At 50.1% G+C, this 10,127-nt stretch overlaps 3 protein-coding genes across 3 annotated transcripts; 1 reads left to right on the forward strand and 2 right to left on the reverse strand.

The window, feature by feature from the left end:
• Window positions 1-905: 905 nt before the first annotated feature.
• On the forward strand, window positions 906-3,117 carry VTN00DRAFT_8840 (uncharacterized protein; the record flags this gene model as incomplete). The annotated part of the gene is made up of 3 exons (XM_069435734.1): window positions 906-921; window positions 1,099-1,227; window positions 1,349-3,117. The coding sequence occupies 3 exons, from the start codon at window positions 906-908 to the stop codon at window positions 3,115-3,117; spliced, it is 1,914 nt and encodes a 637-aa protein (XP_069285650.1).
• Window positions 3,118-4,187: 1,070 nt separating this feature from the next.
• On the reverse strand, window positions 4,188-4,730 carry VTN00DRAFT_8841 (uncharacterized protein; the record flags this gene model as incomplete). Its single annotated transcript, XM_069435735.1, has 2 exons — window positions 4,188-4,377; window positions 4,579-4,730. 2 exons carry the CDS (start codon window positions 4,728-4,730, stop codon window positions 4,188-4,190), a joined length of 342 nt encoding a protein of 113 aa, XP_069285651.1.
• An 89-nt stretch (window positions 4,731-4,819) lies between these two features.
• On the reverse strand, window positions 4,820-5,817 carry VTN00DRAFT_8842 (uncharacterized protein; the record flags this gene model as incomplete). The annotated part of the gene is made up of 3 exons (XM_069435736.1): window positions 4,820-5,227; window positions 5,289-5,464; window positions 5,523-5,817. The coding sequence occupies 3 exons, from the start codon at window positions 5,815-5,817 to the stop codon at window positions 4,820-4,822; spliced, it is 879 nt and encodes a 292-aa protein (XP_069285652.1).
• Between the last annotated feature and the right edge of the window lie 4,310 nt (window positions 5,818-10,127).

The following is a 10,127-nucleotide window of genomic DNA, read 5'->3' on the forward strand; positions in this document are numbered from 1 at the left end:
CTTAGCCGCTATTCCGTTGAGCAAATGATACTGTAGGGTGGGATGCCCTAGGAATGCCCTAGGAATGCCCTAGGAATGCCCTAGGATTTAGGTGTTTAGGCCAGTGCGACTGATTTAGCTATGCCTCATGAAGCCGAATTCCGTGATTAACCCGTTACAAGGCTGCCATAGAAGCAGAGCCTTGCTTGTGTAGTTGTCCCTTATAACGTACATGGTAGGCGAATAGCCCCAATTCCAGCTGTGTATAAGTCAAACGTATATACCGTACGCTAAGTATCTACAGTCGCGATTCCAGGATCAATTCATACACAGTGGTGACTATCCAGGTTGAATACTCCGTTCCGCAGGGAGTCCCTGTACACGTAAATCCTGGCCTCCCTGCACCGGACGCGACAGCTGGCGCGTCGAGTTTAGATGGATGCACGACGTCTCCGCACATCGATAGTGTTGAGCTTGGTTATTGGCCCACCCCTACCTCTGCCGAGGTACATCTGAGCTGGTCGTGCCCCAAAACAATCCGACTGTCCGACTCGGACTGGAGAAGGATCTCAAATGCAGTCGTGGCAGAGGGTGAGAGGGAGGTCTGTCATTCATTCACCTCTCGTCGTTGAGGGACGGGAGTGAATTCCTGGGATCGCAGCTGAGCTTTTGGATTGTCTGAACCGTCTTCTCCAAAGAGCAAGCTTGATTGAGCTTGTCTCCGCGCCCGAAGTTCCACCCCGATCATCACTTTAGGACGACAACCAAGCTTCGTGTTCTTGTCCCGTCTCCAGTGCTGATCAGATCAGATCAGATCAGAACATACATTGCCAAAGTTCTCTACGATCGGAATTAATAGCCATACCTAAGCTCTGTCCATATATCCTAGAGATCAGTGCAAAGACTGAATCGCACAGGGAGCAGCCATGGTCGTGCCATTGGGTATGTCTCATTCTTTCACTTCGATGTTCCGCTCTCCCCTCATTTCCAACTTGCCGCTCTACCAGTATCACCATCTAATCTACACCCGTACATATACATACGCGTAGCGAGCATGGATCTGTCCGTGGTTAGGTAAGCTGGAGATCTGATGAACAGACTACTAAAGTGCCACAACAGGAACTGCGGCAGCAGCCTTTGCTGGAGGGGCCACGCTGGCCGCGTATCTGAATGCCAAATTCCACATCAGAAAGGACGTTTCGAGCATAGCTAGGATGAAGCGTAGTGAGAGGGCGTATGCTCGTGCTGGTATGTGAGGTTCTTTTTTTTTGCCTTTCTTTCCCGGTTTGGAGAATGTACCCCAGTATCATCACCTCAAATACTTCTATTCTTATCAAGACGAACTTCCACGCTGACTACCATCCTACAGCCGCCCAAGGCCGCGTCAACCCGTGGTTCATCTTCGAAGAGACCGTCCAGAAATATCCCGATGTGATCTGCATCTGGACCCGCCAGGGAGAGTACACCTTCCAGCAGGTCCACGACCTGGCCATCCAGTATGGACACTTCTTCCTGTCCTTGGGCGTGAAGCCCAGACAGCTGGTCGCCTTCTATCTCCAGAATAGAGCCGAGTTTCTAATCGCCTGGCTCGGCCTGTGGAGCATCGGCTGCTCACCCGCGGCTATCAACTATCATCTGGCAGGGGATGCTCTCGTCCACTGTCTCAAGATCAGCGGAGCGAAAATCGTGCTGGTCGATGAGGGCGAAGGGTGTCGCGCACGTGTTGAAGGGGTTCGAAATGTGTGTGAGGATGAACAGGGGATGAAGCTCTTTACTCTGGACGCCTCTCTGAAGGGACATGTCGCAACGTTCCCAACCACTGCATCTGAAGAGGAGAGGAAATCCCGGATGGACGTCAAGGGCGACTTCCCCGCCATCCTCCTCTACACATCCGGCACGACTGGCCTCCCCAAAGGTTGCGCATTCACCATGTCCCGGCTCTATGTATTCGGGATGGCCCGCCGGGGTGCGTTTGACGAGAAACCCGGCCGCGACAGATGGTACTGTCCCATGCCGCTGTACCACGGCACGGGAGCCATGTCGATTGTCATCGGCATCCTCACGGGAGTCGGCACCGCTATCGCCCCCAGGTTCAGCGTCCGCGACTTCTGGCGGGATGTACGGGACTCGCAGAGCACGGCGTTTGTCTACGTCGGCGAAACCGTGAGATACCTCCTCGCCGCCCCTCCCTCCCCTGACGGTGCAGACCGCAACCACAAGGTCCGCTTCATGTACGGCAATGGCTTGCGGTCAGACGTGTGGGAGAAGTTCCGCCAGCGCTTCGGCGTCCCCGAGGTGGTCGAGTTCTTCAGCAGCACCGAGGGCATGTTCGGCCTGGTCAACTACGACCGGGGCCCTTACTTGTCCTCCTGCGTGGGCCACCACGGCCTCATCAGTCGGGCCCTGTTCCACAACATCTACGTCCCCGTCGCGATCGACCCCGACACGGGCGACATCCTCCGCGACCCAGTGACCGGATTCGCAACCCGCATGCCCTACGAGATCGGAGGCGAGATCCTCGTCAAAGTCCCCAACACGGCCGCCTTCCAGGGGTACTGGTCCAACCCGTCCGCAACGGAGAGGAAATTTCTCCGCGACGTCTTCCGCAAGGGGGACCTGTACTACCGCTCCGGCGACGCCCTGCGCCGCACCCCCGACGGCCACTGGCACTTCCTCGACCGACTGGGCGACACCTTCCGCTGGAAGAGCGAGAACGTCTCCACGGCCGAAGTGGCCCAGGTCCTGGGCCAGTTCCCGGGGATCGTCGAGGCGAACGTCTACGGCGTCGTGGTTCCCAATCACGAAGGCCGCGCCGGCTGCGCCGCCCTCCAGATCAGTCCCGACGCGAAGCGGAACTTCGACTTCAGGGCCCTGGCGCGCCACGCCCGGGCCAGGTTGCCGCGGTACGCGGTCCCCGTGTTCCTGCGTGTCGTGGAGTGGTCGAGCCATATCCACAATAACAAGCAGAATAAGGTCCCGCTGAGGGATGAGGGGGTTGATCCGGCCAAGGTGGGGACGAAGGTCGGGAGCCAGGGAAGGGCGGATCGGTTTCTGTGGCTGACTCCCGGTGAGGACGGGTATGTTGAGTTTGGGAAGGGGGACTGGGATCGGTTGGTTGAGGGGAGGGCGAAGCTGTAGGAGATCTTGTATATACATGCATGTGATATGGATATGGGATGATAATGTAGGTAATGTTCACGGATAACTTTCTTATTGGAAATGAGAGACATGTCTTATCGGGAAGAACACAAGAAAAAAAAGATATTATAACGTATACATTAAATGTTTTTCACAGCATCTACACATACTGTCTAGAAACGGATAACACCAGAGATCAAGACCACCATTCATCCATTGATACCGTTACCCCACAATAAACTTAGAGGGTAGAGAAAAAGAAAGGGTTTAAGCCATGCCGTCTCAAACTACCAAGACATAGCCTCCCGTATGGCGAGCAGTAGGTATTGTACGTGCATATACCCGGATCCCGGATCCGGGATCCAGAATCGCCTTCTTCACAATGAAAAGGAGACAAGGCATTTTCCCTCATTTCATTCTATTGGACTGTTTGAAAGAAAGAAAGAAAGAAAGAAAGAAAGAAACAAAAAGGTCTCGGGAAGTTCTCAGTACAACTTATACAACATGCAGGTATGTGAAAAAAGGACGGGGTAGTTGGAGAGTTTGTAAGATAATAATAAGATAGATTCTGGTTTGCAAGGTATTTTTCTCGAAGAGGTGTAGTGAGTTGGTTGGGGTATCTACCCACCTAACTTATCTATAAAAGACGAGCGACTGAAATGTTCCTACTAAGCTGATCAAGTAAGTCTATGTAAGGTATATATATATATATATGTTCAATCGTTTCAGCCTATAAGAATCCCTTTCCCCCTCCTCAGGGTGTTTTGATTCTTTCAAGATTATCGAAATGGATGGACCTTCATTTTTTTTTCATTGAACTAGTCCGCACGGTGTCAGAAATAATAAGAAATAATAAACCTCTTACACTATTGTGTGGTCTTTCGGGGCTTTATGAACTGACAAAGGGGTCTAGAAATGGGGAATCAGGAGTACTAGTATTCTGACAAGGTATATAACTTATACAGAGTAGGTACCCACTGGTCTATCCAAAAAGAAGGAGGTGGCAGATTCCAAAAAGGAAACAAAGAAAAAGGCGGGACCTCGTGCTGAGCTGCTGCGTGGACCGCGGCTCATGCGTTCCGCTTAGCTTCCTCTGCTGCTTCTTCAGCTTTCAGCTTCTCTTCAAAGTCATCCGGCTCGTTGATCACCTTGACTTGAAAAGTACGCACCGTGTTGATCCTGCACTCGATGATCTTCTTCTTATCGGCCATGAGAATGAGCGGGAGGTCCTTAGGCACTGCTTTATCCCCTGGCAGCTCGCTGTCCAGGTTTACGTGCGGATCAGCTTTCGTCTCTAGAACAGAACACTTGGACGATTTCCCGCAAGGATGGACACTGCCGGTAGGTATATTGCCGTCGCAGACGAGGATCATCTTTATCCTCCTGGCCCTTGCTGCTATTGGAGTCATTGTTATCGTCGCTATTGGATTGCGACGAAGGGAAAAAAAATCAGCTTCATACCCCGAGAACTCGTTGTCGGGATCATGACCATCGTGATGATCATCCGTCATGACATGAACCCCCACCGGACGCGGCTTGGGGTAGAAATCCTCGTCATGAGGCAAGTCACCAGCCTGATCCCGCAGGCGCAACGCGGACAGCCTGCCCTCCATCGCGGAGGCAAAACAGCTGTCGATCTTGAAGCGGAAATGTCTCCAGGGACGACGTCCTAGGGGGGTTTTCGTGGTCCAGGGTATCGCCCCTAACGCACGCCATGCAGGTGACGGACTCGCCACGGCGGTATCTGGCCATCTCCTGCTTGGAGAAACATGCCCCGTGCAAGACGGCCTCGCACTTGGAGCACTCGTATAGGTTCGTGAACCATCTCTGCGGGAACGCGTTTGCGACCATTTCCTTCGGCATCCAGAAAATTCCGTCGAAAATCCGTATCCTCGCGAATCAGCTCAGGATGATCACGGATCAAATGCGGCAGATACCGCTGCAGACGAGAGATATAGGGGAATTTCCCGATACTGTTGAACCCCCGCCCATGCCATCTTCGCGCATCGTAGGGCAGGATCTCCAGCTTGAAATGCAGATCGGTCTTTCCGTTCAGCTCCAGGATGCTGTTCGGGTAGTTCGACTCCAGGCCGATACTGTCGATCATGAACTGCATACAGCGGGCGATCGGTCATCCGTCTTAAACTGGGACAATCCTTGAGCCAGCATACGCGGATGAGACCTTGGGAGAGCTCGTGGACCCGCACGAGCCCGAGGTAGCGGACCTTGGATGAGACTCTCAACAGATCGATCGGGGCGTATTTGAAGGTCGTAAAATTAGGAGCGTTGTCAAGATCGCCACCTCGCCATATCACAGTTGACAAGCCATCCAAGTGCCTAGACAGATCTGTAATACAGTATCGTCGGCAAGTAGTTAGTATTATGATCACGATTAAACACCTGACGATATAGGCCCCTCCGTCCCTGCCAGATGATTGCCGTGCGGGATTGCACCGCATGGAAAGCTGCGTGGCTCAGAAGGCAGTACTTGATCCGCGTGTGTCGGGGTAGCTTCTCCAAGATCAGATCCTGGATCTCATTCGGCAGTCTTGCGAGAGGATGGGCGTTAGGGTTTGTTGGGGGCAGGCACTGGAACTCTTCGACATTGACATTACGCTTTATTTCTCTCAACTCACCGTAGCTTGAGAAGTCGTGGTTACTAGATAGGATAGTTGGGGATAAGTGCCAGCTCTGAACCATGTTGAATGACAAGATAATTGTATAGTAGAGTAGAGTAGATAGATAAAACGAAATAACAAAGTACTGTACAGAAACTACTTCACCAGTTTATCGTCAAACGATGTATTCGTATCTGTATCGAGGATGAAGATGCAGATTAAGGGGACCCTCGAAATCCTAATGGTAATAAATAAACTGGATCTGCAAGAATAATAAAGATCGAGAAACTTGGACAAAAATATCCTTCTTTTAACAAGAAAGGAAGGGAACAACCCGATAACAACCAGAGTAGGAGCCGTGTACACCGTCGACTTTATAGAGATCTCGAAGACAATATATTCAAGAACTGTAAATAGAACCTTGGTGGTACTTCTTGAGTTCATCCAGAAGAAAAAAAATTCTCTGCATTTGCTCAAGCCCTTTGTTTTTCGCTTGTTTTATTGCTCTCTTTATATAAATCAAAGTAAAGCATAATGGGGGGAATGAAGGGTGGTTGATATGAAAGCCTTTCACAAAGAACCATTTCTTAGCGCTCCGAACACAATTTACTCGAATAATGGAGTCATAGTCATAGTCATAACCGAGACAAAAACTGCGCATCAAGATGTGCTCCGTGCAATAGGAGTTAATAAGGAGTGGATCGATTCGCTTTAAGATTCCCCGTGAGTCCCGACACCGTCTGCGAACCTTCTGAGAAAATTTTCATGGCTGTATTACAATAATCATGATCACTGGTCCCAGCTGCATGGTTGGCTAGCGTTATGAATATGGTATGGCCAGAGACAGCTCCTTTCCGTGACATTGTCAGGTTGTCATTCTCTGTACTTCCTCCCGAAGGCCCTTTGTCTATGTACAATACATGATTGTTCTATATATATATATATATATATGTCTCCGTTTCTTACAGTTAAAGGGAACTTAGCAAGCCAAGCCGGTGTCTGTCTTCATCTTTTCCTCCCTTGAAGCGTCTTTTCAAGGCAACATCTGATAAACAGAAAGAAAAAAAAGACGATAATAATCTCTGTATATAGTTAGCAGGCATGCTAAGGACAGGCAACATCTGTTCTATCCCATTATTCTATTCTATTATATCCTTGCGTCATTATCCATTCGAAATTTTATTATGATGGGAATCGAGAGATTTTTGTCCGAGTGACAAAGACCTGTCTGCCCCTTGTTGTACCAGTTCTCTCTCTATACTGGTCTATACTGGATAAACCTTAAAAGGGTCCCCAAGTAATAAATAAATATAAATAGGCTTTAAAGATAGTATGATGAGTATAGGAGACTCTGCAAGGTGCTTGCTCCCTAACCTAGATTGTGAATAGTCAGGTTGTACTGTACTATATAACATGGTATCTATACACATCTCGGAGTCTTTCCAAGGATCTGGACAATAGACAGTCGAATCAAGTACAGTATTTTACACTTTTCACCACGATGTTATTTCATCTGAATTTTTTTTTTTTACAATTAGATTAAAGTTCGGCATTGTGTTCCGTGACTATGTACGTAAGCATGTGAGTGAAACGATTATCGGACGTAAAAAGAGTAAAGTGGATGGTATGCACAGTACCAGGCTTCGCGCATCAAAATATAATATATTGCGCAGGTGGCTTTGCAACCTGAACATCCTCAGATATAGAAAAAAAAGTCATAAAGATCCATTGCAAAAGCCCCTCTAATAGTCTGCACCGGCAATCGAGCTCCATAATTTTTACTAGTTGTACTCAATGTTTGGGAGAGAAGACTCATCATATATAGGTAAAAGAGACCAAATAGAAAGGTTGGTTCTCTTGCTCGCTCACAGCACATTACATCATTGATTCTGCCCGATATAGCTATGTGCACCACATATATGCAACACTTTAGTGTGCGTACAAAAAGTTCTTTTAATTGAGAATTGCTCATCAAGCGTATCACAAAGAAAATTTGAAAGAACGTGCAGGAGCCCGGCCGGCGTGTCGCTTATCTCGGAATATGTACATCGCCCGGACCGACCATTATTCCGAAGCGAGAAACTCACAACCTTTGTACTTGCACAATATCCCGCTGCAGGCCTCCAACGCTCTGTGGAACGCCAAGCTCTCTGTTGTTCTACAGTATAGCCTATGAGATCCTACATGACCTGTACGTCTACTATCTATCTGATCACCTGGTCCGGCGATAATTAAGCCTCTAAACTCTCACCATGCTTAGAGACTTGAACACTATATAATAATGGCGTGAAAAGCATAAGGCTGACTCCTAAAGAGGAGATAGATATGGACAAGTCTGGCCTGGGTGAACCTAACTCTCAATACTTGTAAAAGACATTTAGATTCTAATCGTTGAATGGGATGTTAGATGGTAAATGGCAGGCCTGGCAATGACAGTCAAGTGATCTGTGATCAACTGGTGTGCATAGCGGAGCGTTGTGCACGGATGATTAGTTTAACGAGAACAATGTGGAGATATCGGAGGAGGGGTAACCTACATAGGCTAGCCGAAGGAGGGATAAGAGGGTTGGTTGGAAGTCTTCACCAACTTAACAAGAAAGGTGCGATTAAGATGTTCATACTCTCTTCTCATCATACATATTTCACTGGGTTTGTCTTCTCAGTTGCAGTTGAAATATGTTCTTGAGGGAAATAAAGAGATCTACCTTTATCCACACGAGCTGAAACTCGTACTTAGAGTGCATGGCAGCCATATGGCTGGATTCACTCTTCGAGGAACCTGCCCATATATATACCTGCACTTTGCGGCCAGCTTCCCTGCGAAGAAGCTTGATTCATCGTTCCCGTTCAGTGGCAGGCTGGATTGAGTGGTAAGAAAGAAGAGAAGAGGACAGCATGGCCTCAGGCATAGAGCGGAAAAACATGGCAGAATAGTAGATAAGTCCGGCCAATAGGAGCCAGGGGAGATAGGTAGACCCACAGGAAAAAAACACCGCACAAGACCCACTCCGGTTGCCTCCTTATAAGAGTAGAAGAAGGCCTCCTCACCCCAGATCACTCTCCAAGAGACCGGACAAACTGTCCAGCGCCAGAGCAAGATCAAGATCGAAGCGCCTGGTCTTCCGAGCCCTAAGTCACAGCCCAGTCCAGGACCATGCTGAGTAGAGCTTTCCCCCTGCGTGACGGAGGGTTTCCCAAAACGGCACATTCCCATTTCCAAATAGGACGGTTCGGTGAGGTGCATTCCCGAGGAAGGGCGTTTGACGAGCCCACCTGACTGCCATTTCCTTCCAGCCGAGCCCAAGTGGCCTCATTCCTCGGGTACTCTCGCTGCACCGTGCCTCCGACGCTGGTGGAGCGGTCCGCCCGATTCGGCCTGGTTTGTTGAATCCGAGAAAAAGCCAGCAAAGTATCATGGCCAGAGGGTGTGATTATTGGAGGAGATGGGGGTGGGAAGGTGGAGCGGCCCACTACGCTGGAGCATGCGCGAGATCCACAAAGAGGGAAAACGCACACAACGCCCAGACACACATCTTTATCTTCTGAGCATCTCAGATCTACCAGCTTGATCCGTGCTACTGGGGAAGATATAACAGACGCCATGAATGAGCAGACTAGGTTGTAACGTGCTTCTTTTCCTGGAAGACTTGGGACGGGGTCGTTGGGGCGGATGTCGACTGATTGGTTCCGCCACGGATCCACCGCCGAGGCGGCTTGCCGGCGGCGGCAGGGCTCGGTCCAGCGGCTGAACTCTGCCGCTGTCCGCAGCGCCGCCAGCCCTTTCCGCCTCTCGTCGGCCTGGGGAGAGGTGCCCGGGCAAGTCCCTCTGTATCCTTCTCGACTTTTTACAGACTGATCAAGGTATGCGGAATGCGAGGCGGAAGTCGAAAGAAATAGCCTGAGAATGCTGCGTCGCGGTTAGCAGCTCGTGGACAGCACATTCCGCGGATCTGCTGGCAACGGGTTGTATCATCAAGTAATGATCTCATGAAACAAGAGTTCTGGCGCCTCGCGTGTTGTCTCCTTATAGGCCAGGAGCAGATGGGCCAAGTCCCGAATGATCCCGATAAGTCAGGAAGAGGCAGTCGAGGTGCAAATGATTGGGCTCACAGCGCATCAGGGAACTCCGGTCCTCGGCCTGACCGCGCTGGGACCCGCAAGCGGCGCAAGGGATTTGCGTGTGATATACGGAGTAGGGCTTTTCTCTCCAGGGCGCTAGGACCGACTGGGACGTGGAAACGAGAAAATTTGGCCGGTGAGTATTTATGTCCCGGAAGGCCTCAGTTGTCACTCAACCTCTCCAGCTTTTTCCTCCTGAAAAGTTCTTTCCAGGCTCTTTCCACCACCAAACAGAGTCTCTCCTCTCCCTCCAACCACACCACCACCACCACA

The sequence above is a fragment of the Thermoascus crustaceus genome (assembly GCF_041956765.1).
Source record: "Thermoascus crustaceus strain CBS 181.67 unplaced genomic scaffold VTN00scaffold_6, whole genome shotgun sequence".
Taxonomy (NCBI): Eukaryota; Fungi; Ascomycota; class Eurotiomycetes; order Eurotiales; family Thermoascaceae; genus Thermoascus; species Thermoascus crustaceus.